This window comes from Ornithorhynchus anatinus, chromosome 15 (assembly GCF_004115215.2).
Source record: "Ornithorhynchus anatinus isolate Pmale09 chromosome 15, mOrnAna1.pri.v4, whole genome shotgun sequence".
Taxonomy (NCBI): domain Eukaryota; kingdom Metazoa; phylum Chordata; class Mammalia; order Monotremata; family Ornithorhynchidae; genus Ornithorhynchus; species Ornithorhynchus anatinus.
The window spans coordinates 26286613-26313312 of NC_041742.1; the positions used below are offsets into that span (position 1 = coordinate 26286613).

The 26700-nt window shown below is 61.4% G+C and overlaps 1 protein-coding gene across 2 annotated transcripts; it reads right to left on the reverse strand.

The window, feature by feature from the left end:
- Window positions 1-309: 309 nt before the first annotated feature.
- Window positions 310-25580, reverse strand: TUBGCP5 (tubulin gamma complex associated protein 5). Of its 2 annotated transcripts, none has more exons than XM_029079834.2 (23): window positions 25380-25580; window positions 18522-18575; window positions 18332-18440; window positions 17986-18082; window positions 17495-17580; window positions 14337-14472; window positions 13326-13443; window positions 11617-11706; window positions 10983-11076; window positions 10667-10892; window positions 10093-10295; window positions 9446-9561; window positions 8198-8457; window positions 7102-7294; window positions 5999-6187; window positions 3659-3841; window positions 3323-3407; window positions 3121-3241; window positions 2326-2519; window positions 1949-2074; window positions 1675-1763; window positions 1315-1415; window positions 310-456 (listed from the first exon to the last, which is right to left on the reverse strand). In XM_029079834.2, the coding sequence occupies exons 1-23, from the start codon at window positions 25532-25534 to the stop codon at window positions 410-412; spliced, it is 3072 nt and encodes a 1023-aa protein (XP_028935667.1). In that variant the 5' UTR covers window positions 25535-25580; the 3' UTR covers window positions 310-409. The 2 variants fall into 2 exon arrangements, with proteins under 2 accessions (XP_028935667.1, XP_028935668.1); XM_029079835.2 differs by lacking the exon at window positions 25380-25580 and adding an exon at window positions 22864-23040.
- Window positions 25581-26700: the final 1120 nt, after the last annotated feature.

Genomic DNA, 26700 nt, shown 5'->3' on the forward strand with positions numbered 1-26700 from the left:
CTCCGTCCCTCCGACTCCGCGGCGCTGGACCGCGAGACCGGACGAGGCCCCAGGATCCTCCGTTCCCGCCCCTCGCCGGCCCCGGACGGGTTAGCCGGCGGCCGAACGGCGGGGCGGGCGAGGCCGGGGCGCGGAGGCCGGCCCGGGGGGGCCCCTGCGACGTTTTCGGAGCCGGCTGACGCGGCTCGGGCCCGCCCCCTCTCCTCCAGCCCCGCGGGCGACGGCCCGGGACCCGGCGGGGGCGTCTCGGCCCGGCCCGGGGGGGGCGGTCTCGGCGCCGGGGAAGACACGCCGGGCCGGAGGAGCGTGCGGATCTCCCGTGTCGTCGGCCGGACCGGCGTTGCCGGACGCCCTCCGTCCCGGGTCCTCCGCGGGGAATCCGGTCGGCCTCCGGCGCCCGCGACGGGCCTCAGCTCCGCTCCACGCCGGCCACCAGCGACAGGGCCAGGGACTCCACTGGGGGAGCGAGAGGGGAGAGTCGGGGCCGGGAAGACCGCGGCGGTCCCCGGCGAGCACGCCGCGCCCGCCCGACGGCCTCCGTCCCCGGGCCCGGGTTCCGATCCCCGCGCCCGGCCGCCGTGCGACCTCGGGCGGGTCGCCTCGCCTCTCCGGGCCCCGGCCGCCCGACGCGGGGCCCGGCCCTCCGGGCCCGGGCGCGGGATCCGCGCTCTCCGAACCCCTCTCCGGATCCCCCGGCCCCCCCCCCCCCCGAGCGGCAGAGGTCGGATCGGGCCCTCCGAAGACCCGGGCCCCCGAGGGGCGGCGTCCCCGGGGCGGATCCGGACGCCGCGGGCGCGGGGACGACGCCCGTCTGCCCTTACTCGCTTCGCGCTGACGACGACGGTGCTCGCCGAGCACCGTGGTGAGTGGGAGGTCATCCGTCCGTCCTCGAACGGGGCTCACGGCTCCACCCCCCCGTTTTCCAGACGAGCTCGCCGAGGCCCGGGGGATCGGGCCGCCGCTACCCGTCGAGCGCTTCCCCCGGGCCCAACGCCGCCCTGGGCGCCGGGGGAGAGGCCGGGGAACGGCGAGAACCCGCCTCCTCCGCGCCCCGGCCGCCGTACCCCGCCCTCCATCGGGCGCGCCCCGAAAAATCGCTCCCCGGGAGGTGACCCCTCAGGAGAGTCGCCTCAAGAGAGTCACGTATATATAGAAAGACACACACACAGGTGTGAAAAAGTGACAAAAGCCTACACATACACGCGTGTGCGTGTGTAAAACAGAAGTATAAAAATACAAAAATCGATAACACGCGTACGTGTCTCCGGGATCCCGACGGGTCGGGGCGCGGAGGGGGAGCGGCGCGCCACTCACGGTGAGGGAAGGATCCCCGGCAGACGGCTTTGTTCAGGACCGTGACGAGGAACATGTGGCAGTTTTTGAAATCCGACTCCATCTTCTCGATGGACTCCATCCTGCGGCGCCGGAGGAGGGTCGGCCGCGGCGCCCGGGACCCCGCCGCGCCGCCTCGGGGGAGCCCCCTCGCCCCGCGGGGGGGGGGGGACCCGAGGCCGTCGGATCGCGCCGCCCCCCCCCGCCGTCTCCCGGCCTCCGACTCGCAGGCCGCGCCGCTCCTCCCCCCTCCGCGGCCCCCGCCCCCGCGCGTCGGACCCCCCGCGCCGGCGCCCGGGGAGGAGGGTCGGAGGTCGCGCCCCGGACGCCGGCGCCACTCACTTCCAAGCCCCGAGCCCGGCCTGCCAGCGGTCGGCGAACAGCAGCACCAGGTTGAGGACCTTCATGATGGCCTCCTTCACGAAGCTCACCTGGGGGGACGGAAGAGGGGGACGGGCTGGGCCTCGGAGGAAGCGGCGGGGACGGCCCCGCCTCGCCCGCCCCCCCCCCGGCCCCGGCGGCGCTCGGGGATTCGGCGGCCGACGGCCGTGACGACGCTCGGTCGGCGCCGGACCCGACGGGGCGAGCGGCGGCCGGCCTCCGCGCCCTCGCGCACCTTCTCCCTCAGCAGGCAGCGGTCGTGGATGGTGGACAGGTATCGGTAGTGGACTCGGATGAGCTGGTCCAGATCCTTGGCCTCCTCCACCTGGTGCTGGAATTCCAGGCCCGTGCTGTGGAGGATCTGCGGGGGGAGGAGGGGGTCGCGGCGGGCTCCGAGGAAATTCCCCGGGAGGCCTCGGTTCCTCCCGCGGCCCCGTCCGACTCGGACGGCGCCCGGCGCCCGGGAAGCGACTCCCCGTCGGTTGGCCCGTCCCCGCCCCGCCTCGGTCTCCTCGCCCGGGAATCGGCGCCCGGCGACCGCCTCGCCCGCCCCCTCGCCCTTCCCGGAAGGTCCGGGGGGACGCCCCGGCTTCCCGGGCGGCCGCGACGCACCCGGGTCATGATGTAGTTGTGCAGGCTGTTGACGAAGTGCATCAGCTTGACGCGCAGGAGGAACATGCGGTGGATCCGGCGGCGGCGGGGCCCCCCGGGCCGCTCCGGGGAGGCGGCGGCGGCGGCGGCCGGGTCTCCTTCCGGGGCCGGGCCCTCGCGGGGTCGCGGCCTCCCCCCGCCCGTCCAGGTCGCCTCTGTCGAAACCCGGGGCCGGCGGGCGGGCCGCCGTCAGGGGCCTCCCGGCCGCCCCGTCCCCCTCCCCCGGGGCCGCGGGGAGCGCTCGGCGGCGCGGGGGACGGGTCCCGGCCGGCGGGACGGGGGGAGGTGGGGCGACCCGGCCGGGGTCACGCAGCCGAGCCGGGATCGCCTCCGGCCGCGGCCCCGAGGGAGCGCTTGAGCGTCTCCGCGCGCCTCTCGGACGACGGCGGCGGCCGCGGAGAAGCGGCGAGGCTCGGTGACGGGTTCTAATCCCCCCACCCCCCCCGGCCGCCCGTCGGCGGTGGGACTGCGGGCGGGTCGCCTGACCTCTCCGGGTCCCCTCGGCCGTAGAACGGCGCCGACCCGATCTGGCCGGGCTCCCCCCGGCGCTCACGACGGTGCCGGGCGGCGCCGAACCGCCGCCGCCGTCCTTCTTCTCGGGCGCTTCCCGTCCGCCCGGAGCCCTCCCGGCTCCCCCGGCTCTCGACGGGGAACCGGCGGCGTCCCCGACTCGCCCGGGACCCTCGCGACGGTCGCGCGCGGACGCCGGGGGGGGGGCGCCGGAGGAGCGTCTCGGCGGCCCGACCCCCTCCTCACCGTCGAAGCGTAGGACGTCCAGGTTGTACTTGGCCAGCTTGATTTGCAAGAGGAGGAGGAACACCTGATTGTAGATCTTCTGACACTCCAGGCTGATGACGATGTCCACGGGCCAGGGGACCTGGGGGGGACGGGAGGGGGCGCCGTCGGGAGACGCCGCCCCGGGCCCCCCGAAACCGGGCTCCCTCGGACCGCCGGGTACCTTGTAGGTCAGCGTGAGCCCGTCCAGGCTGTGGATGGGGAGCTTCCTCTTGGCCGGGTCGCCGTTCTCGAAGGAGATGGACAGCCTGCGCGACGCCAGCGGAGAAGGGACGCCGTCGCGTCGTCTCCCCGGGGGTCTCGGGGGACCCCCGGGGACCCGCCCGGGGCCGGGGGTTCCCGCCCCGCCTCCGCCGCGCGACCCCCGGGCGGGCGGCGTCGGCGACCCGGTCTGGAGGGCGGGGACCGGGAGCCAGCGCCCCGCCGGGGGTCGACCCGACGGCCCCGCGTCTACCCGGCCTCTACTCGTCTACTCGTCCCCCGGGCCGAGCCGCCTCACCGTGCGCCGTCCTCCGGGTAGCGCTGGCCGACGGCCTCCTGGAGCCGGACGTTGAGGAAGGACCCGCTCCGCCAGGGTTCCTGCTCGCGGATCTTCTCGAAGATGGCCGTGTAGAAGTCGTACATGGTGTCCCCGGCCTCGAGGAGGAAGAAGTTCCTCATGGCCTGGAGGTACTCCACCAACCTGCGGGAAGAAGCCAACCTGCGTCCCGTCTCCGCGCCGTTTCCGGGATGTCCGCCCTTCACCGCGCAGCCCCCGCCGCCCGAGGGCGGGGCCTCGGAAAGATTCGTCGCGGGCCGCCTCCCTCCGCGCCGACCCCGAGATCCGCCCTCTCCCGGGGCTTAACACCAGGCCCGGCACGGGGCGGGCGCTTAACAAATACCGGGATCGTCGTCGGTCTCCGTCCCGGGGCTCGACAGACCGCCCGGCACGCGCTAAGCGCTTGAGAGACGCCTTAACCATCATTATTCTCCGGTCCGGGGCCTAACACGGTGCCCGGCGCACGTAGCGGGCACTTAAAAAATACCATAAACGTCATTATCCTCCGTTCCGGGGCTTAATACGGGGCCCGGCACCTAGTGGGCGCTTAACAAGTACCGTCATTGTCGTCAGTCTCCGTCCCGGGGCTCGATACAGCGCCCGGCACGTAATAAGCGCTCGAGAGACGCCTTCGATATTATTATACTCCGTTCTGGGGCTTAATATAGGGCCCGGCACGTGGTCAGCGCCTAACACATCCTGTTATTATTCTTCTCCATCCCGGGACTCGATACAATGCTTGGCGCGTAATAAAAAAATACCATATTTCTTATTATCCTCCATCCCGGGGCTCGATACGGTGCTTGGCACATAATGAGCCCTTAAAAAATACCACGAATATTATCATTCTCCATTCTGGGGCTTAATACGGGGCCCGGCACAGAGCGAGCGCTTAACAAATGCCGTAATCATTATTACTCTCCATCCCGGGGCTTAATATGGTGTTTGGCACATAATAAGCCCTTAGAAAAATACCATTATCCTCATCATTATTATTGTTGTTATTCTCCATCCCAGGGCTCAATACTACGCTTGGCACAAAATAAGAGCTCAAGAAACACCGTAAGTAGTATCACTCTCCGTTCCGGGGCTCAATACGGGGCCCGGCACATAGTAGACGCTTAACAGATACCATCATTACGGTCATTCTCCATCCCGGGGCTTAATACGGTGCCTGGCACATAATAAGCGCTTAGAAAAATACCGTGATTATCATCATTCTCCATCCCGGGGCTCAATACAGCACTTAGCGCATAATAAGAGCTTAAGACAGCCCGTAAATGTTATCATTCTCCGTCCCGGGGCTTGACGCGGGGCCCGGCACATAGTAGGCGCTTAACAGACACCATAACCATCGTTATTCTCCATCCCGGGGCTCGATACGGTGCTTGGCACGTAATAAGCGCTTAAAGAACGCATTACGATTCTCCGTTCCGGGGCTTAATGCGGGGCCCGGCACATAGTGGGCGCTCGGCCAATACCATAATTATCATTATTCTCATCCATCCCAGGGCTTAATACGGGGCCCGGCCCATACAGTAAGTGCTGAAATACCGTGGTTATCAGTATTCTTCTCCATCCCCGGGCTTATCGCGGTGCTTGGCACATAGGGAGCGCTTCCCAAGTGGCACAGTTCTGCTTCTTATCCACCCCGGGGCTTCCCGCGGGGCCCGGCCCATAGCGAGCGTTTACCAAGTAGCACAATTACTCTCAGTCTTATCCATCCCGGGGCTTCCCGCGGGGCCCGGTCCTTTGTAAGCGCTCACCAAATAGCGTGATTCTCATGCTGATCCATCTCCAGGCTCCCCACGGGGCCCGGCCCACAGCGAGCGCCTCCCGAATAGCGTGATTCTCATTCTTATCCATCCCGGGGCTTCCCACGGGGCCCCGGTCCATAGTGAGCGCTTCCCAAATAGCGTAATTCTTCTTCGTAACCATCGAAGGGCTTCCCCCGGGGCCCGGTCCGCAGTGGGCGCTTCCCAAATAGCATAATCCTCATTCATCCCGGGGCTTCCCACGGGGCCCGGCCAATAGTGAGCGCTTCCCAGATGGCGTGATTCTCCTTCTCATCCATCCCGGGGCTTCCCGCGGGGCCCGGTCCGCGGTGAGCGCTTCCCAGATGGCGTGATTATCCTTCTCATCCATCCCGGGGCTTCCCGCGGGGCCCGGCCCAGAGTGAGCGCTTCCCAAATAGCGTAATTGTCATCGTCATCCAACCCAAGGCCTCCCCGGGGCCCGGCACGCAGCAGGCGCGGAACGAGACGCCGTGACCGGCGTCGTCCGCCCCCGCCCCCGGCCCACCTGTACTCCTTCTTCAGCGTCCGCATGAGGTCGCCGCAGCAGGCCGCGTACTGCCGGTCGATGTGCGGATAGAGGCAGCGGCGCAGGGTGAGCTCGAAGGTCTGGCAGGTCACCGACTCGGAGGAGCGGGCCACGGGCACCTCGCCGCCGGCCGCCGGCGCCCGCGCGTCGCTCCGTCCCGGGTACAGACTGCCGGGCCCGAGGCCGGGGTGGGGGAGAGAGAGAGACCGCCGGGAAGGCCGTCGGCCCTGGGCGGTCTCCGGCGAGCGTCTCCCGGGGGGGGCGGAGCGCCGGGGAGTCGGCCCGGCGCCGCCCACCCCTCGGCGGCGGCGGCTCCCGAGCCTCCGGGACGGGGCGACGCCGCGACGGGAGGACGCGCCGGCCGGAAGGCGGGGGTGGGGGCCCCCGCGCCCACTGAGGACGACGGCGGTATTCGCCGAGCGCTCACCGGGTGCAGAGCACCGCTCCTAACGACCACGTGGGTATTTGTTAAGCGCCTGCTACGTGCAGAGCGCCGTTCTAAGCGCCGGGCAGTTACAGGGGAATCAGGTGGTCCCCCGTGGGGCTCCCGCTCTGCCGGATTTGCCATCTCCCATTGGCCGGATGAGGCAACCGAGGCCCGGAGGAGTGAAGCGACTCGCCCGCGGTCGCCCGGCTGACCGGCGGCGGGGCCGGGATTCGAACCCGTGACCTCCGACGCCCGAGCCCTCTCCGCTGGAGCCGCGCCGTTCTAAGCACCGGGGCGGGGCGGGGGGCACAGAAGGGACGGAGCCCCACGTGGGGCTCCCGGTTTTCGAGACGAGGTCGCCGCGGCCGGGATTCGAACGCACGACCTCGGCCTCCCCCGCCCGGCCCCCGTCCCCTGAGCCGCGCCGCTTCTCTATCCGGCCAGCGCTCGCTACGGGCCGAGCACCGTTCTAGGCGCCGGGGGGTGGGGGGACGGAAGGCGATCGGGGGGCTCCCCGTTTTCCGGACGAGGTCCCCGAGGCGGCGAAGGGCCGCGCCGAGCGGGGATTCGGCCCCGCGCCCTCCGCCTCCCGAGCCCGGGCTCCGGCCCCCGGGCGCCGCCCGCCCCGCGCCGGCCCGCCGGCCGCCCCGCTTACCGCGCGAAGTTCATCGCCAGCAGCGGGTCGCGGACGCCGTCCGCCTCCAGGCGCGCCCGGGCCCCGGGGCGCGGCTCCCGCTCGGCGGCCCGGCGGTCGGCGGCGGGGCCGTCGTCGTCGTCGTCCTCGCCGCGGCCGAGGCGGGAGCGCACCGATTCCAGGAACAGGGCGTACAGGCTCTTCCTCTCCGCGTCTGCGCGGCGACGGGAGGGCGGCCGGTGGCGGGTTCCAATCCCGGCCCGGCCGCGCGCCGCCCCCCCGTCCGTTCCAAGCGCTCGGTCCGGCGCCCCGCCCGCGGTGAGCGCTCCACGGACGCTCCCGGACGAACGGATGACGACGTCGGGCTCCGGCGAGCGGCCCACGGTCGCCCGGCCGGCGAGGGGCCGGGCGGGGATTCGAACCCACGCCCCCGGCCCCCCCAGGCCCCGGCTCCTCCCGCCGCCTCCCTCCGGGCCTCGGTCCCCTCGTCTGGGGAACGGGGACCGGGACCGGGAGCCCCGCGGGCGACGGCCTCGTCGCCCCGCACCTCCCCCGGCGCCCCGCGCGCAGTTAGCGCCTAATGAGGATGACGGCGGTATCCCTTAAGCGCTTACTACGCGCGGAGCACCGTTCCGAGCGCCGGGGGAGGCACGGGGGAATCGGGATGTCCCACGTGGGGCTCACGGCCTCCGTCCCCCTTTCACAGATGAGGTCGCCGAGGCACCGAGGAGCGAAGCGGCCCGCCCGCGGTCGCGCGGCCGACGGGGGGCAGAGCCGGCATTCGAACTCACGGCCTCTGACCCCCCAGCCCGGGCCCTTCCCCCCCGAGCCCCGCCGACGACGCGCAGGGCGCCGTCCGAAGCGCCGCGGGCGGGGGGGGACGCGGGGTCGGCGTGCGGGCTCCCGGTCCTCCCCCCCCCGCCCCCGTTTGCCCGACGGGGAAACCGAGGCCCGGAGAGGCGGAGCGCCCGGCCTCTCGGTGCCTCGGTTCCCCCGTCCGGAGAACGGGGCCGGGGACCGCGGGCCCCCGCCCGGCGTCTCGGCCGGGGCCGGCGCCGGCCACGCGGCGGGCGCTTCGCCGACGCCGTCGTTCCCCGGATCCGGAGGCGGACCTCACCTCTGGCGGCGGCCGGGCGGGGCCGGCCCCGGGGGCCCCGCAGGTTCTTCAGGAGCTGCATGGATTTCCCGGCCACGATGATCTGCTTGAGGACGGGCTTGAGGAAGGAGACCACGGTGTGCTGGGGGCCGGCGGGGCCCGGCCGCTCGGCCCCGGGGCTCCCGCCGCGCTCCCCGGCCTTCTCCGTCCGGGGCGACACGCTGTACAGGGTGTACGTCGCGTACCAGAAGTCGCGGTGCCTCACGGGCACGTTCTTGTTCCTGCCGGGGGAGGGAGGGCTGCGGCCAGAGCGGCGGCGGGGCGGGCGCCCCTCCCCCCGCCCGGGGCCCGGCTCCCGGGGACGGTGACGTCGGCGTCCGTCGAGCGCCCGCTCCCGCGCGGGGCGCCCGGGGGCCGCGGGGCGAGCGGGGCGGCCCGCGGCCCGGCCCCGTTTTTACGGACGAGGCGACCGAGGCCCGGCCCGGCCCGCGGGCTCCTCCCGCCGGAGCCGGGAACGCCGGCCCCGTCTCCCGGCCGGGGGGGAGGGGAGCGACCCGCCCCGGGGACGGGCGGCGCCACCGGGGGCCGCGGGGCCGGGTGCCGCCGATCCCGCCCGGCGCCCGGTACGGCGTCCGGAACGCGGTCGGCGCCCCCTCGGGGGCCCGCGCCGGTCGCCGGGGGCGGAGGGGCGGTGGGGGGTGATCCGTTCGACGGCATCTCGTCGTCACTTATTACATCCTCGATATACGAACCGTAAATTTTTATAGCGTGACCTACGCTGAATGAAATACGGACGTCGCAGTCGGTATATAAAACGCAAACGACACGATTTCGACGATATCCGTTAATATCGGTACAAAAAAATCGATATATCGTCACCTGTGCCGTTAGAGATAACGGCGACGATAACGACGTCGGTCTCCGTTCGGCGCTAGCTAGGCGCGGGGCGCCGTTCCGAGCGCCGGGGGAGGCGGAGGGTCGTCGGGCGGCCCCCCCCCCCCCCCGTCTTCGGCCCCGTTTTCCGGACGGGGGAACCGAGGCACGGAGGAGCGAAGCGACCGGCCCGCGGTCGCCCGGCCGACGGAGCCGGGACCCGAGCCCGTGACCGCGGACTCCCCGGCCCGGGCTCTGGCCGCCGAGCCCCGCCTCCGGCCGGGGGAGGCTCGAGACCGTCGCCGGCCGGACCGGCGGTCTCGCCCCCCCCTCCCCCGGCCCTCGGAATTCCGGGCCTCAGCCCGGCCCCCGTGACTCCCGGGCGGCGCGGCCCACCTCTGGATGATGAACTCCTTGGCGGGGTCGAAGAGGTTTCCGTGCACGATCCACTCGTCCACCGTCTGGAGGTAGGGTCGGACCGTCTCCACCCACAGGGAGAAGAGAAGGGACACCTGGAAGGACCGGGAGCCGGGACGTCGGTTCCGAGGAGGGGCCGTCCGGGTCTCCCCGAGTCCCGGCGGCGGGGAGGGGAGGCCCGGGAGGAGGGGGCCGATCCCGGCCGGGGACGCGGTCCGCCCGCCGTCCCGCGGCGCGGCGCGGCCCGGGCCCGCCTTCTCGCCCGGGAGAGGGAGCCCCGCGCGGGTCCCCGTCTGTCCCGGGGCCGCGAGAGGGCCCCGGATCCCGCCGGGCGCCGCTCCGCCGCGGCGTCCGGAGCGGCCCGTCGGGAAGACCCGGAGGGCCGCGGTCCCGCCCGAGGTCGTGGGGGCTCCGGGGCGCCGGGGGGGGCCGCGCGGCGGACCCCCGGTCTCCGCTCCCGCCTTCCGGCCGAGGGAACCGGAGGTCCCGGGCCGCGCCGCCCGGCCGAGGGCGACCCGAAATTAAAAACCGTCCCAGTCGAGCGCCCGCCCCGTGCCGGACGCTGGGGGGGATCCGGGGCGACGACGCCCCTTTCCCGGCCGGGCGGGGATGCGGTCCCCGCCTACCGTCCGCTCCGAGGCCTCCCCGACGGTGTCGTACTCCAGGATGGCTTTGTAGAGCGTGTTGAGCAGGTGGGAGGCGCGCACCACGTTGCGGGTGTCGGGGGGCACCTCGGCGATCCCCGTGCGGAACACCTTGTGCAGGACCTTGAGCTGGGCCAGGCGGGGGGCCAGGCGGGCCACCACGATGGCCAGGGTGACCGTCTCGTCTGCGGGCCGGCGGGGGGGGGGGGGGTGGCGCTCAGCGGCCGCCTCCGCCCCCCGCGGGGAGGCCCCCGGCGCCCGGCGTCTCCACCCCCCTCTGCCGGGCGAGGGGACCGGGGCCTCGGCCGAGCCGGGATCGGAACCCGGGTCCGCCCGCCCGCCGGGCCCGGAGCGAGGTGACCGGACGACCCGATCTCCTTCTCCCCGCCTCCCGGGGCTCAGAGCGGCGCTCCGCGCGCGGCGAGCGCTCGACGGACGCCACCTTCCCTTCCTCTCGGCTCCCGCCCGGGGCGTCTCCTCCGCGCCGGAGACCCTCCCTCTCCCCGCGTCCCCCTCCGTCTCCGTCCGACCCCGTCGCGCCCCGCGCCCCGGGTACCTCCGCGGAGGACGCTCCGCTCCATCTCGGTCAGCTCCCCCCGGAAGGCGGCGAAGTACTTGAAGAGGGCCCACATGAAGGCCTGGTAGGTCCGGAAGGGCGGGTCGGGCGGCGGGCGGGATCCGCACTCGCCCCCGTGGCCCATGATCTCGTCCACGAAGCCGCGCAGCCCGTGCACCACCTGGCCGTAGGCGGCGATCTGCTCCAGGACGGAGCGCAGGCAGTCCTGGGAGGCCGAGGGGTTTCCCGTCGGGGGCCGGTCCTCGGGCCCGCCCCCGCCGCGCCGCGCGGCCCGCCCGCGCCCGCGCCGCCTCACCCGCGTCAGGTGCGACACGGAGACGTCCTCCCTCACCGTCACCTGCCCGCCGTCCAACCGAAAGATGAAGAGCTTCTTGACCCCCGACAGCAACCTGGGAGACGAGGAGGAGCCGGGGGGAGGGGGGGAGGGCCGTCGGCCGCCTCCCCCCGGCCCCCGTCGGGATCCCTCGCCCCGAGCGCCGGCCGGGCCGTCTCCCTCCTCCGGGTCCGGGATCCCGGGCTCCCGCCGCCGCCCGGCCGCCGCGGGACCCCCGGGATCGGATCCCCGGGCCGCTCCGCCTCCGCTCCGGCGCCCGATCGACCCCGCCGGTCGGCCGCCGCGCCGCCCGGACGGCGCCTCCCGGGAAGAGCCGCGGGTCCCGGGTTCCGATCCCGCCTCACCGGGCCCCACCCGGCAGACGGGGCTCGGGCCGGCGACGACCCGACCGTCGACCCCCGCCGGCGCTCGGCGCGCAGTAAGCGCCCGACGGGGACGCCGGGACCCTTCTCATCCTTTCCCGCCTCCCCCCCCCCGCGGCGGCTCGGGCGCCGTCGCTCCCCCCCGACTCTCTCCGTCGCCCGACGGTCCGTTCCGAGCGCACGGTCGGCGGCCGGTACGTAGCGGCGAGCGACCCCGCGCCGCCCTTCCTCACCAGAGGGTCTCTCGGACGGCCTGGAGCTCCGTGACGTAGGTCCTGTCCTCCGGGGGGCCGAACGGGTCGCGGCCGCGCGGGTGCCGGTCCCTACGGGGGGGGCGGGGGGGCGGGTCGGGGACGCACGCGGCCTCTCCCGCCCGCCGGCCCCGACCCGCCGTCTCGCCGGCGTCGGGGAGCCCCGGTCGAGAGGCGGGATCGGGCGCTCCGTCCCCCGCCCCCCCCCCGCCGGCTCAGGAGGGCTCCGTCCCCCCGCCCGACTGCTTAAAAATGCTACTGACCGAGCGTTTCCTACGTACTGAGCGCTCGGGAAAGGACGCCGTGGTCCCTGCCTGTAAAGACTTCACCGCCTAGAGCTAGGAGTCATTGCGAGTCGTGATTTACAACCGAACGATCACTTCTAAGACGGGAAAGGCCCCGGTTGAGAAGCGGAATCATCACTCCATCCCTCCGCCTCTCCGACCGCTTGGAAAGGCTATTTGCTGAGCGCTCTCGGGGTACAGAGCGCTTGGGAAAGGGCGACGGGATCCCGGCCCCAACGGGTTTAGAGCGGCTCGTGATTTTACGCTTAGATTTTACAACCGAACGATCATTTCCGAGAGGGGAAAAGCCCCGGCTGAGGAGCGGAATCTCCACTCCATCCCTCCGCCTCTCCGGCCGCTTAAGAATGCCATTTACTGAGCGTCCTCGGGGTAGCGCGCGCTCGGGACAGGACGACGAGATCCCGGCCCGTGACGACTTTAACCGTCTAGAGTCGTCCTCCATTTGCGGTCGCGATTCGCAACCGGATGACGGTTTCCGACACGGCAAGGGCCCCGGTGAGACGTGGAATCGGGCGCTCCATCCCCCCGCCTCTCCGGCTGCTGAGGAAGGCTATTCGCTGAGCGCTCTCTGTGGGCAGAGCGCTGTACCGAGCGTTCGGGAGAGGACAAGAGAGCAGAGTCGGTGGACCGTCCCCCGCCCGCAGGGAGCTTGAGGGGCCAGAAGGGCGGACGGGCGTCGACGGAGATCCGTCCACCGGGATTTATCGGGCGCTTACTGCGTGCGGGCCACTGTAGTGAGCGCTCGGGGCGGGGGGGGGGGGGCGACATCCCTCCCTACGTTGGACGGTATTTACTGAGCGCTAGCGCTGACGACCGGGGCAGAGGTCTGGCTTCGTCGTTTCGGACTCGAGATTCCCGTGCCGTCCCCCCCCCCGGCTCCTCGACGCGTCCCGGGTACCGGCTCCCGGGCCGGCCGGGGGCCCGCGGGGTGCGGGGCGCCGTACTAGACGCTCGGGAGAGCCCGACGCGACAGACGGGGTCCCCCCGGTGCTCGCTGAACGGCGCGGATTCGCCGGGTCTTCCCGTTAACCGCGAGACCGTCTCACCGCGTCCGGCGCCGAGAACGCCGCCGTTCCCGACCCGGGAGGCTTCCCCGGGCGGCGGAGGGAGCCGGGTTCCGATCCCGCCCCGGTCGCCGCGCGACCCCGTCCGGCGGCCCGGCCTCTCCGGGCCTCCGTTCGAGGCCCGTGAGCCCCACGGGGGCGCTCGGCACGTAGCAGGCGCCTAATATCATCATTCCCGTCGCCGCGCCCGTCATGCGCGCCGGCACCCGCCGAGCGCTCCCGAGCCCCGCCGGGACGGAGGGATTTCCAAATCCGCCGAAGCCCCGGGCGGTCCGGGGCGGCCCCCGCCCTTCCCGGCGTTCCCGACCGGAGGGGGCCTTACCAGACGGCGGCCAGGTTGGAGTGGAGGTGCTGGCTATTGGGGAGACGAGCCGGCCTGGCGGTCCAGTAGGGAGGGGCCACGTGGCGTTCCAGCCAGCCTCGGCTGTCCGGCTCCCCCACTGGAAATGACGATGGTATCGGTCTTCGTCAAGCGCTTACCATGTGCCGAGCACCGTCCTAAGCGCTGGGGGAGACGCGGGGTCGTCCGGTCGTTCCCACGGGAGGCTCCCGGTTGATCCCCATTTTCCGGACGAGGCCACCGAGGCCCAGAGGAGTGAAGCGCCTCGCCCGCGGCCGCACGGCCGGCAAGCGGCGGAGCCGGGATTCGAACCCCCGACCTCCGACTCCCAAGCCCGGGCTCTTCCCACTGAGCCGCGCCGCTTCTCCGAAGGAAGGCGATCCCGCCGGCGGTCTCCGGGGTCACCCGGCGGAGCCGGGGCGGTGAGGGCGGCGTGGCCGGAGCGCCTACTGCGTGCTAAGCACCGGTCCGAGCGCCGGGGGGCCGGCGGTCTTCACCCCCATCGCCCGGACGGGGAAACCGAGGCCCGGGGACGTTAGGCGGCGGAGCCGCGACGACGACGGCGCGTGGGGGCCGCGCTCACGGTGTGCCGAGCACCGTTCCCAGCGCCGGGGCGGACACGCGGTCACAGTGATCGTGACGTCGGTATCCGTTAAGCGCTTACTCCGTGCCCAGCGCCGTTGGCAGCGCGGGGTCGTCGGGGCGTCCCACGGGGGGCTCCCGGTCGATCCCCATTCGCCAGACGGGGGGACCGGGGCCCGCGGAGGTGAAGGGACTCGCCCCAAGGCGCGGGGCCGACGCGTGAGGGGGCCGGGATCGTCCGGGCGGCCCACGCGGGGCTCACCGCCTCGGTCCCCGTGTCCCCGGGGGAGGGAAACCGAGGCCCGGAGAGGCGACCGCACGGCCGACGCGCGGCGGGGCCGGGGTCCCGGCTCCCCGAGGGGCTCCGTCGCCGCCGGGCGGGTGAGGAGACTGAGGCCCGGGGGGCCCTACCTTTCCAGGTGGCGTGGGAGACCGTCCTCTTGCCGTGGGCCGGCTCGTCCAGGGGCGTCCGGTCCACCTGAATCCCGGAATCCTCCCGGCTCAGCGGCTGTTGGGCATCCTCTTCTTCGCTCGCGTCCGACCAGTCCTGGGCGGCGGTACTTACTGAGCGCCCGCAGCGTGCGGGGCGCCCCACCGGGCGCCCGCCCGGAGGAAACCGAGGCCCCGTCCCCGGCCCTCGCCGGCCGGGGGGGCCGGGGCAAGTCGCTTAACCTCTCCGGGCCTCGGGCGCCTCGGCGGTCCGACGGGGGGGAGGGGCGGGACCCCCACGCGGGGCGACCCCGCGGCTCCCCCGGCGCTTAGAACAGTGCTCGGCGCTTAGTTATCGTGATCACCCTTTAGCCGCTAGGTCGCTTTGCCTTCTCTCCCTTTAGGGGGGAGAAATCGTTGCCCGTATTTAGCGTTTTCTGAAAAATGGGAGTTTGGCAAGTGGTGATCACCTAATCACCATAATTATCAGTACTATCGAGCCATTATCATCGTTATCGTTAGGTCGCTAGATCGCTCCGCTCCCCGTTTAGGGGGGAGAAATCGGTCCCCGTATTTAGCGTTTGATGAAAATTGGTAGTTTGGCAAATGGGAAGCGCCCAACAGACGTCATCGTTATTATCACTCTTCTTATTATCGTTCAGCCGCTGGGTCGCTTTGCTTTCTCCCCGTTTAGGGGGGAGGAACCGTTCCCCGTATTTAGTTGATGAAAATTGGCAGGTCGGCAGATAGCCATCGCCTAATTGTCACTGTTTCGCCCCAGGTCACTTTGCTTTCTCCCCATTTAGGGGAGAGAAATCGTCCCCCGTATTTACCGTGGGAGGAAAACTGGTAGTTTGGCAAATAGTAAGCGCCTAACAACTATCATTATTATTATTATTACTGTCGTTATCGTTTAGCCGCTGGGTCGCTTTCTCCCCGTTCGGGGGGGAAAAATCGTTCCCCGTATTTAGCACTGGATGAAAATTGGTAGCTTGGCAAACGGCGATCACCTAATTATCACCATTATTATCATCGTTTAGCCGCCACGTCGCTTTGCTACTCTGCTTTCTCCCCGTTTAGGGGAGAGAAGTCGTTGCCCGTATTTAGCGTTTGATGAAAATCGGTAGCTTGGCAAATGCTAAGCGCTTAACTAGTGTCGTCGTTATCGTTATTATTAATTATTTAGCCGCTAGATCACTTTGCTTTCTCCCCGTTTAGGCGAGAGAAATCGTTCCCCGTATTTAGCATCTGATGAAAACTGGTAGTTTGGTAAATAATAAGCACTTAACAAACATCGTCGTCATTATTATCGTTTAGCCGCTAGGTCACTTTGCTATTCTGCTCTCTCCCCGTTTAGGGGAGGGAAATCGGTCCCCGGATTTAGCAGGTGATGAAAATTGGTAGTTTGGCAAATAATAAGTGCCTAACCAACACCATTAATATTATTATTATTATTATTATTATTATTATTATTATTATTATTATTCTTGTTTAGCTGCTAGGTCACTTTGCTTTCTCCCCTTTTAGGGCGGAGAAATCGTTGCCCGTATTTAGCAGTTGATGAGAATTGGGAGTTTGGCAAATAGTAGGCGCTTAAATATCATCATCATTATTATTGTTTTGCCGCTAGGTCGCCTTGCTATTCTGCTTTCTCCCCGTTTAGGGGGGGAGAAGTCGTTCCCCGTATTTAGCATTTGATGAAAATCGGTCGTCTGGCAAATAGTAAGTGCTTAAATATCATTATCATTATCATTATTAGTATTCCTATCCTTGTTTAACCCCTTGGTCATTTTGCTGCTCTGCTTTCTCCCCGTTCAGGGGAGAGAAATCGTTCCCCGTATTTAGCAGTCGATGAAAACCGGACGTTTGGCAAATGGTAAGCACTTAGTTATCATTATCGTTATTACTGTCTAGCCGCTAGGTCGCTTTGCTTTCTCTGCGTTTGGGGGGAGAAATCGTTCCCCGCACTTAGCATTTCCTGAAAAATGGGAGTTTGGCAAATGGTGATCACCTAATTACCATAATTATTATTATTGAGCGGCTGGATCACTCTGCTATTTTGTTTTCTCTCCGTTTAGGGGGGAGAAATCATTCCCCGTATTGAGCATCTGCTGAAAAAAAATTGGTAGTTTGGCAAATACTAATCACCTAATTATCAATGTTGTTATTATTTAGCCACTAGGTCACTTGGCTATTCTGCTTTCTCCCCATTAGGGGGGAGAAATCGTTCCCCGTATTGAATATTTGCTGAAAATTGGTAATTTGCCAACTACTAATCACCTAATCATCATTATTATTATTATTTAGCCACCAGGTCACTCTGCTGTTCTGCTTTTCTCCCCGTTTAGGGGAGAGAAATCGTTCCCCGTATTTAGGATTTACTGAAAATTGGTAGTTTGCCAAATACTAATCACCTAATTATCACTATTATTTAGCCGCTAGGTCACTCTGCTAGTCTGCTCTCTCCCCGTTTAGGGGACAGAAATCGTTCCCCGTATTTAGCACGTGCAGAAAACTGGCAGTCTGGCAAATACTCGTCACCTAATTATCATTATTGTTATTATTTAGCCGGTAGGTCGCTCCGCTATCCTGCTTTCTCCCCGTTTAGGGGGAAGAAACCGTTCCCCGTATTTAGCGTTGGCTGAAAATTGGCGCAAATACTGATCACCTAATTATCATTATTAGTATTATCATCATTTAGCCACTGGGTCACTTTGCTATTCTGCTTTCTCCCCGTTTAGGGGAGAGAAATCGTTCCCCTTAATTGGCATCTGCCGAAAATTGGTAGTTTGGTAAATAGTCATCGCTTAATTATCATTATTAGTATTATCATTATTATTTAGCCGCTAGGTCCCCTGCTATTCTGCTTTTCTCCCCGTTTAGGGGGAAGAAACCGTTCCCCGTATTTAGCGTTGGCTGAAAATTGGCGCAAATACTGATCACCTAATTATCATTATCAGTATTCTCATCATTATTATTTAGCCGCCAGGTCACTCAGCTAGTCTGCTTTCTCCCCGTTCAGGGGAGAGAAACGGTCCCCCGTATTTACCGGTTGCATTTCAGCAGATGCCAACTGCCGAGCGAGCTCTGCACGCTACGTATCGGGAACACGTATGGCCTCCCGCGCGGGGAATACTCACGGGGGTGTCCGCCTCGGGCCCCGGCCCCGGCCCCGACTCTTCCCCTTCCCGCAGATACTTTTCCCAGTCGAATTCCTCTTCCGCCTCTGAAACGGGAACGGCCGGAGTCATTCGGCGGGATCCACGGGGCGCGGGGTGCCGTCCCGAGCGACCGGGGCGCGTCCGGCCGGGGTCCCGGCCCGGCCCTCGGCGGGGGCGAGCCGCATCGAGAAGGATCCAGCCCAGTGGACCGACGCGAAGCCGGGCCCCGAGGGCGTCCGTCCTGACGGAGCGCGATCGGGGGGTATTTTTTCCCCCCGGTTTTCCGAATCCATCGGCCTTTTTCTACTCCGCGCTCCGTCGGGGGCGTGGACGGGATCCTGGGTTTCCGCCACAAAATAACCAACCCGCCCCCCCCCCCCCCCGCCAAACCAGTCGACGCCGCGGTCCCCTCAACGAGAGGCGTCCCGCCTCTCCCCGCCTCCCCGTCGCCTCGCGTTCGGGGAACTCACCGCCCGGCTCGTCCCTGGGCCTCTCCACGTAGTCGCTGTTGGAGGGGGAGTCGGACAAACCCAGGAGGAGCGACAGGATCGCGTAGTGCGTCTCCGTCTGGGGCCGACGAGAGGAGACGCGAGAGGTGACCGACCCGGGGCGGTTCTCGCGCGGGCCCGGCCCCGGCTTCCTCCGGGAAAACCCGACCGCGGTCTCCGTCACGGGCCGCCGCGGGGCCCCGTACCGCGCGCCGGGCGCCCCGTCCGAGGGACCGGAGCCCGTGAGCCGCGCCGACTACGTGCCGGGCACCGCTCCGAGCGCCGGGGTTCGAACCCGCGGCCCCCTGGCGCCCCGTCCGCCCGCTACCTCGGTTCCCCTCGTGCTCGGGAGCGGAGCCGCCAGGAACGCCTCCGTCAGCCGCTTCCAACTGGCGGCCTTGCCGAGGTCGGAATGGACGACCAGCTTCTCGTGGATCCTGAGAGGGCGGGAGGCCGACGGTGAGGGCGGACCCCGAGGGCCGGCGCGGCCGGGGCCCGTCCCGACGGCGGCCACTTACCCCTCTATCGTCCTCCGCACCTTGTGGCCGCTCACGTCGAGGAACTGGTGGAACCTGGCCGGGGAAACCCGTCGGGGCGGGGAGAGACGAGCGTCGGGAGACCGTCCGCTCGTTCCTCCGGGCGCGTCTACCCAGCGCGGGGCGGGATGGAGGAGGGAGATCCGGGGGCGGGGGGAGGACCTTCCGCTTCGCGCGGGGGATCGACGGGCAACGGCCGGCGCGAGGGCGGACGGGAGCGGGGAGATCCGAGAGCAGGCCGAGGCGACCACCCCGGCGGGAGGCGCGGGGCGGATGATGATGACCGCGTCGGTCTCTGCGAAGCGCCCACTAGGTGCCGAGCGCCGCTCTGAGCGCTGGGGGAGACCCGGGGTCCTCGGGCCGCCCCACGCGAGGCTCCCGGTCTTCAGCCCCATCGGACGGACGGGGGGAACCGAGGCCCGGAGAGGCCAAGGGGCTCGCCCGCCGGCGCCCGGCTGAGGGGCGGAGCCGGCATCCGAACCCACGGCCTCCGACTCCCGAGCCCGCGGGGAGGGAGCCGGTTCCCCCTATCTAGCCCCCGCTGAAAGGTTCGGCGGCTCGGTGGCAAGGGCCCGGGCTCGGGAGTCCGAGGTCGTGGGTTCGAATCCCGGCTCGGCCCCTCGGCAGCCGTGTGACTGTGGACAAGTCACTTCACTTCTCTGTGCCTCGGTTACCTCATCTGCAAGATGGCGATTGACCGCGAGCCTCACGGGGGACGACCCGATGACCCTGTATCTCCCCCAGCGCTCAGAGCGGTGCTCTGCACATAGTAAGCGCTCAACAAATGCCAACATCATCACTTCCCTTCTCTGGGCCTCGGTGACCTCATCCGGAAAATGGGGATGAAGACTGGGAGCCCTGCGTGGGACGACCCGATCTCCCTTAGCGCTTACAACGGTGCTCTGCACATAGTAAGCGCTTAAATACCGACATTATGACGATGATGACGATCAGGGTGTTTCTCGGGCGCCGTATCCAGCACGAGCGAGTCGGGGCGGATGCGGTCCCCGCTCCACAAGGGGCTCCCGGGCCTCATCCCCATTTTCCAGACGAGGGAACCGAGGCCCAGCGAGGCGAGATCGGAACCCACGTCCTCCGACTCCCGAGCCCGGGCTCTTGCCCGTGAGCCACGCCGCGTGGGATGATGATGATGTCGGGGGCTGTCGAGCGCTTACCGTGCGCAGGGCACTGTTCTAAGCGCTGGGGGAGATCCGGGGTCGTCCCACGCGGGGCTCCCGGTCTTCGTCCCCATTTGGCAGATGGGGGAACCGAGGCGCAGAGAAGTGAAGCGACTCGGTCACGGAGCTGACAAGGGGCCGAGCCGGGATTCGAACCCATGATCTCTGAGCAGGGGGCCCCCGAGGGAAGGCCCCGGGTCCCGATTCCGCCCCGTCGGCCGCGTGACCCCCGTCCCTGGGCCTCGGCGGGGACCGGGTCCGCCCCGCCCCGCCCGGACCCACCCCAGCGCTTCGCGCGGTGCCTGGTGGCAAGGGCCCGGGCTTGGGAGTCGGAGGTCATGGGTTCGACCTGCCCCTCGTCAGCTGGGTGACCGCGGGCAAGTCACCTCACCTCTCTGGGCCTCAGTTCCCTCATCTGGAACATGGGGATGAAGACTGGGAGCCTCCCGTGCGACGACCCGATGACCCTGGATCTCCCCCAGCGCTTAGAACAGCGCTCCGCACATAGCGAGCGCTTCACAAATACCGACATTATTATTATCATTACTGTTAGTAAGCGCTTAACAAATATCCTAATAACCATAACATATATAACTGTAATACACATATCTGTAATTTCCTTTATCTGTATCACTGTCTGTCCCAACCCGCACCGTGATATAAGTCTGCGCTATAAACATGTGATTGTATTTCTGTGGGTTAAAGTCTGTCTTAAATACCATAAATAATATGTATCTGTGATACACATATCTGTAATTTTATCTGTATCGATGTCTGTCTTAAATACCATAATACCAGTAATCTACCTGATTTTATTTATTGGCGTCTACGACTAACCGAATACCATAACAATGATCTACATGTGTACTGTTTCTAACTGTAATTTCACTTCTCCGTATCAACGTCTGTCTCAACGCATGCCGTAACGATAGATTTCCGTGCCACGTTTATCTCTAACTTGACCTATTTGTATCGATGACTGTCTTAAATACCACCATAATAGTACATATCTGTACTACTTGCCTGTAATTCTATTTATCTGTATCAAATCCCATAACGATCACATATATCTGTACTATATATATCTCTGTAATTTTATTTACTTTACTTGTCTGTCTTAAATACCACCAAAATAATATATATACAGCTGTAATACATATAGGGGTGATTTTCTTTACCTGTACCAATTTTTTTTCTAAAACAAATACCATGATATCTGCAATACGTATCTGCAACTTTCTCTGTATCGGTGTCTGGATTAAATACCATAATAATGATAACATATAGCTGAACTTTATGCGGGGGATTTTATTTGTTTCGAACGCCGTAATAACATGTATCTGTACTGTAGACCTGTAATTGTATTTACTCGTATCAGTGTCTGTCTTAGGTACCACAATACTGATATATATATCTGTAATATAAGATATCTGTAGTTTTATTTGCCTGTAGCGATTTTCTTAGCAAATACCATGTTATCCGTAATATGCTTCTCTAACTTTGTCTTAAATACCACAATGCTAATATAGGTATCTGTAATCTTATTTACCCGTAGCACTTGTTAACAGATATCGTGATATCCGTCATATGTGTCTGTAACTTTACTTATGTGCAGGAGTGTCTGTCTTAAATACCACAATACTAATACATATCTGTTATTTTATTTTCCCGTAGCAATTTTCTTTGCCAAATACCACGACAGCTGTACTACGTGTCTCTAACTCTATTTATCTGTATCAGTGTCTGCCTTAAGTACCACAATACTAATAGAGATATCTGTAACTCTATTTACCTGTAGCAGTTTTCTTTAACAGAGACCGTGATATCTGTAATATGTGTCTCTAACTTAATTCGTCTCGGTGTCGGTCTTAAATCCCACTATACTAATATAGATATCTGTAATTTTATCTACCCGTAGCAATTTTCTTTAACCAATACCGTGATATCTGTAATACGTGCCTCTAACTTTATTGATTTGTATCGGTGTCTGTTTTAAATCCCACAATACTAATACAGATATCTGTAATCTTATTTATCTGTAAACTTATTTATCTGTAGCAATTTTCTTGAACAACCACCATGATATCTGTAATACGCGTCTCTAGCTTTACTTATTCGTATCAGTGTCCGTCTTAAATCCCACAATACTAATACAGATATCTGTAATCTTATTTACCCGTAGCAATTTTCTTGAACAAATACCATGATATCTGTAATATGCGTCTCTAGCTTTCCTTATTTGTATCAGTGTCCGTCTTAAATCCCACAGTACTAATACAGATATCTGTAATCTTATTTATCTGTAGCAACTTTCTTGAACAAATACCGTGATATCTGTAATATGTGTCTCTAACTTTATTTGTATCAGTGTCGGTCTTAAATCCCACAATACTAATACAGATATCTGTAATTCTGTTGACCCGCAGCAATTCTCTTTACCAAATACCATGACAGCTGTAATGTGTGTCTCTGACGTTACTTATTTGTATCAGTGTCTGTCTTAGATACCACCATAATGATATATAGATATCTGTAATCTTTTTTACCTGTAACAATTTTCTTTAACAAATACCACGATATCTGCAATATGTCTCTAACAACTTATCTGCATCAGTGTCTGTCTTAAGAACCACAGCGCTAATATAGATATCTGTCATCTTATTTATCTGTAGCAATTTTCTTTCACAAATATCTGTACTATGCGTCTCTAACTTTCCTTATTTGTATCAGTGTCTGTCTTAAGAACCACAGCGCTAATATAGATAGCTGTCATCTTATTTATCTGTGGCAATTGTCTTTAACAGATACCATGATATCCGTACTACATGTCTCTCACTTTCCTTATCCGTATCAGTGCCTGGCTTAAGTACCACAATACTAATAAATATATGTAATTTTATTTACCTGTAGCAATTTTCTTGAACAGATACCATGATATCTGCAATATGTGCCTCTAACTTTATTTGTATCAGTGACTTTCTTAAATACCACCATAATAATATATAGCTATAATTTGATTTACCTGCAGCGATTTTCTTTACCCAATACCGTGACAGCTGCAATATGTGTCTCTAACTTTCTCTATCTGTATCAGTTTCAGTCTTAAGCGCCACAATACTAATATCGATAGCTGTAACCTTATTTACCTGGAGCCATTTTTCTTATTAACAAATATCATGACGGCTGTAATATGCGCCTCTCCCTTTCTGTGCATCAGTGTCGGTCTTAAAAACCACAATAATAGCGGCGATATCTGCCATATATCCTTCTGGAATTTACACTTGGCAGCTGGGTGACCGTGGGCGAGTCACTTCACTTCTCCGGGCCTCAGCGACCTCATCTGGAAAATGGGGATGAAGACCGGGAGCCTCACGCGGGACCACCCGATGACCCTGCATCTCCCCCGGCGCTTAGAACAGTGCTCTGCACAGAGGAAGCGCTTAACAAATACCAACATTAGTATTATTATTCCAGGGTAATCAGACCCTGGATCTCCCCCAGCGCTCAGAACAGTGCTCTGCACAGAGTAAGCGCTTAACAAATACCCACATTATTATTATTGTTATTATCCGTAGCAATTTTTTTTAAACAAATACCATGATATCTCTAAAATGTGTCTGTAACTTGATTTATCTGTGTCCATGTTTTCTTCCCAAATACCCTAATGAGATGCACCTCTAATATATTATCTGGAATTTCATTTATTTTGGCCCCAGAGTCTGTCTTAAATACCATAATAAGAATACTCTCTCTGTAATCTATCTATCTATCTATCTATCTATCTATCTATCTATCTATCTATAATTTGCAATATACTGAGAAGCAGCATGGCTCAGTGGCAAGAGCCCGGGCTTGGAAGTCAGAGGTCATGGGTTCGAATCCCTGCTCTGCCCCCTGTCAGCTGTGTGACTTTGGGCGAGTCGCTTCCCTTCTCTGTGCCTCGGTTCCCTCATCTGTCAAATGGGGATGAAGGCTGTGAGCCTCACCCTGGGACCACCTGATGACCCTGCATCTCCCCCAGCGCTTAGAACAGTGCTCGGCACAGAGTCGGGGCTTAACAAACACCACCATAATAATAAGACGGTATATTGTAATACTGTCATAATATTGTAAATATAATTTATGTGGCTCTCCAATAATAATAGGGTGTATTGTAATCATGTCATACTATTGTAAATATAATTTGTGTGGATCTCCAATAATAATGGGGTATATTATAATCATGTCATTATAAATATAATTTATTTGGATCTCCAATACTAACAACGTGTATTGTAATAATGCCATAATATTACAAATATAATTGATTTGTATCTCCAACAATAATATTGTAATCGTGTCATACTATTGTAAATATAATCTGGCTCTCCAATAATCATATGGTGTATTGTAATAATGTCATAATATTGTAAATATAATTTATGTGGTCCTCCAATAGTAATAAAGTACATCGTAAACATGTCATGATATTTTAAATATAATCTATGTGCATCTCCGATAACATGGTGTAGTGTAACCATGTCATAATATTGTAAATATAATTTACGTGGATCTCCAATAATAATGTGGTGTATTGTAATCATGTCATAATATTGTAGATATAATTTATGTGGATCTCAAATAATATGATATATTGTAATCATGTCATAATATTGTAAATATGATTGATTTGGAGCTCCAAAAATAATATGGCATATTGTAATCATGCCATAATATTGTAAATATCATTTATGTGGATCTCCAATAATACGGTATATTGTAATCATGTCATAATACTGTAAATATAATTGATTTGGAGCTCCAAAAATAATATGGCATATTGTAATCATGCCATAGTATTGCAAATATCATTTATGTGGATCTCCAATAATACGGTATATTGTAATCATGTCATAATATTGTAAATATAATTGATTTGGAGCTCCAAAAATAAGATGGCAGATTGTAATCATGCCATAATATTGTAAATATAATTGATGTGGACCTCCAATAATATGGTATATTGAAATGATGTCATAATATTGTAAATATAATTGATGTGGATCTCCAATAATATGGTATATTGTAATCATGTCATAATATCGTAAGTATAATTGATGTGGATCTCCAATAATATGGTATATTGTAATCCTGTCATAATATTGTAGTTATAATTTATTTGGAGCTCCAAAAATGATACGGCATATTGTAATCATGTCATAATTTTGTAAATATAATTTAGAGCTCCAATAATAATAGGGTGTATCATCCTAATCATGTCATAATATTGTAAATAAAATTTATGTGGCTCTCCAGTGATAATATCGCCTATTGTGATAAATGTCATAATATTATGAATGTAATTTATGTGGCTCTCCAATAAGAGGAGGGTATATTGTAATCAGGTCATTATATTGTAAATATAATTTATGGGGATCTCCAGCCTGTGAGCTGGTGGTGGGAGGGGAATGTCGCTCTTTACGGTGTCACTGTGCTCAGCGCAGCGCTCTGCACAGAGTGAGCGCTTGGAGATGGGATGGAGTGAATGAGTAAATGAGTGAATGAATGAATGAAGAAAGGCCGTGGCGCGTTGGGAGCACGCATGCGCACTGGCCCCACGCATGCGCACTGGCCCCCGCTCCGCCCGTCAATCACCCGTCGCCCGGGCAACCGGGCCGCTGACCTGAGGTTGGAGCGGGCGAAGCGCAGGGCCAGCTGGAAGTTGGCGTCCCCCTCGTCCCGCAGGCCACTGACGCGGACAATCAGCGCCCGCACGTCCCGCTCCCGCTCCGTCTCCGGCCCGTCGGGAGGCGGCGACGACGGCGCCGCCCCGGCCATGACGCCTCCCTCGGGGAAGGGGCTCCCGCCGCCGAGGCGGGAGCCGGTCGTCTCGCGAGAACGGAAGCCGGTCGAGGGGAACGTCTCGCGAGAGCTGGACCCATTGGCTGGGGCGGGGGGGGGGGGAGACACGCGTCTCGCGCGGACTGGAGCCAGTCGAGGGGAACGTTTCGCGAGATCTGGACCCACGGGTTGAAACATCGCGAGAACTGGTCAGGCGAAGGGAGGTCTCGCGAGACCTGGACCGGATCGGGAGGGTGTCTCGCGAGAACTGAAGCCGGTGGGAGGGGGGGGCCGCGGAGCCGGTCCGAGGTCTCGCGAGATCTCCCAGCCCGGGTTGGGCGGGGCCCGGAGCAGAGGCCTCGCGCATGCGCCCTCGTGGAGGGATTTCCCGCCTTCCGGCCTCGACGGGGTGACAAGGCCCGCTCGAAGCGCAGGGGTCGATGCGAGGCTCAGGAGGGCAGCGGCGGGGAATCACAATAATAGTCACAATTAGCTATTAATTATAACAACCCTATCACTGATATAACGCTTATTCTATTACTATCATAATTATTATAGCAAAGATAGCGTTGGTTATAATTACAAACCTGGCCTGTGTGCTAAGCCCTGCTCTAAGCGCCGAGGTGCACGCGAGGAATAATATCAATAATAGAATTACGAGTATATTATTACAGTTCTGATTATTAGATTTAAGGCTGCTGTTGGTTATAATGAGCACAAGAGCAGCGGGAAGCCTTTCTCGTGTGCTAAGCCCTGCTCTAAGCGCCGAGGTGCACGCGAGGAATAATATTAATGATAGTTAGAATTACGAGTATGTTATTACAATTCTAATTATTACATCTAATGAAACTGTGGGTTATAATGACGACAAGGGCATCGGGAAGCCTTTCCGGCGTGCCAAGCCCTGCTCTAGGCGCCGAGTTGCACGCGAGGAATAATATTAATAACAGAATTACGATTATTCCAGTTCTAATTATTACATCTAATGAAACTGTGGGTTATAATGACGACAAGGGCATCGGGAAGCCTTTCCGGCGGGCCAAGCCCTGCTCTAGGCGCCGAGGGGCACGCGAGGAATAATATCAGTGATAGAATTACGAGTAAGGAGTAATATTAATAATAGAATTACGAGTATATTATTACAGTTCTGATTATCAGATTTA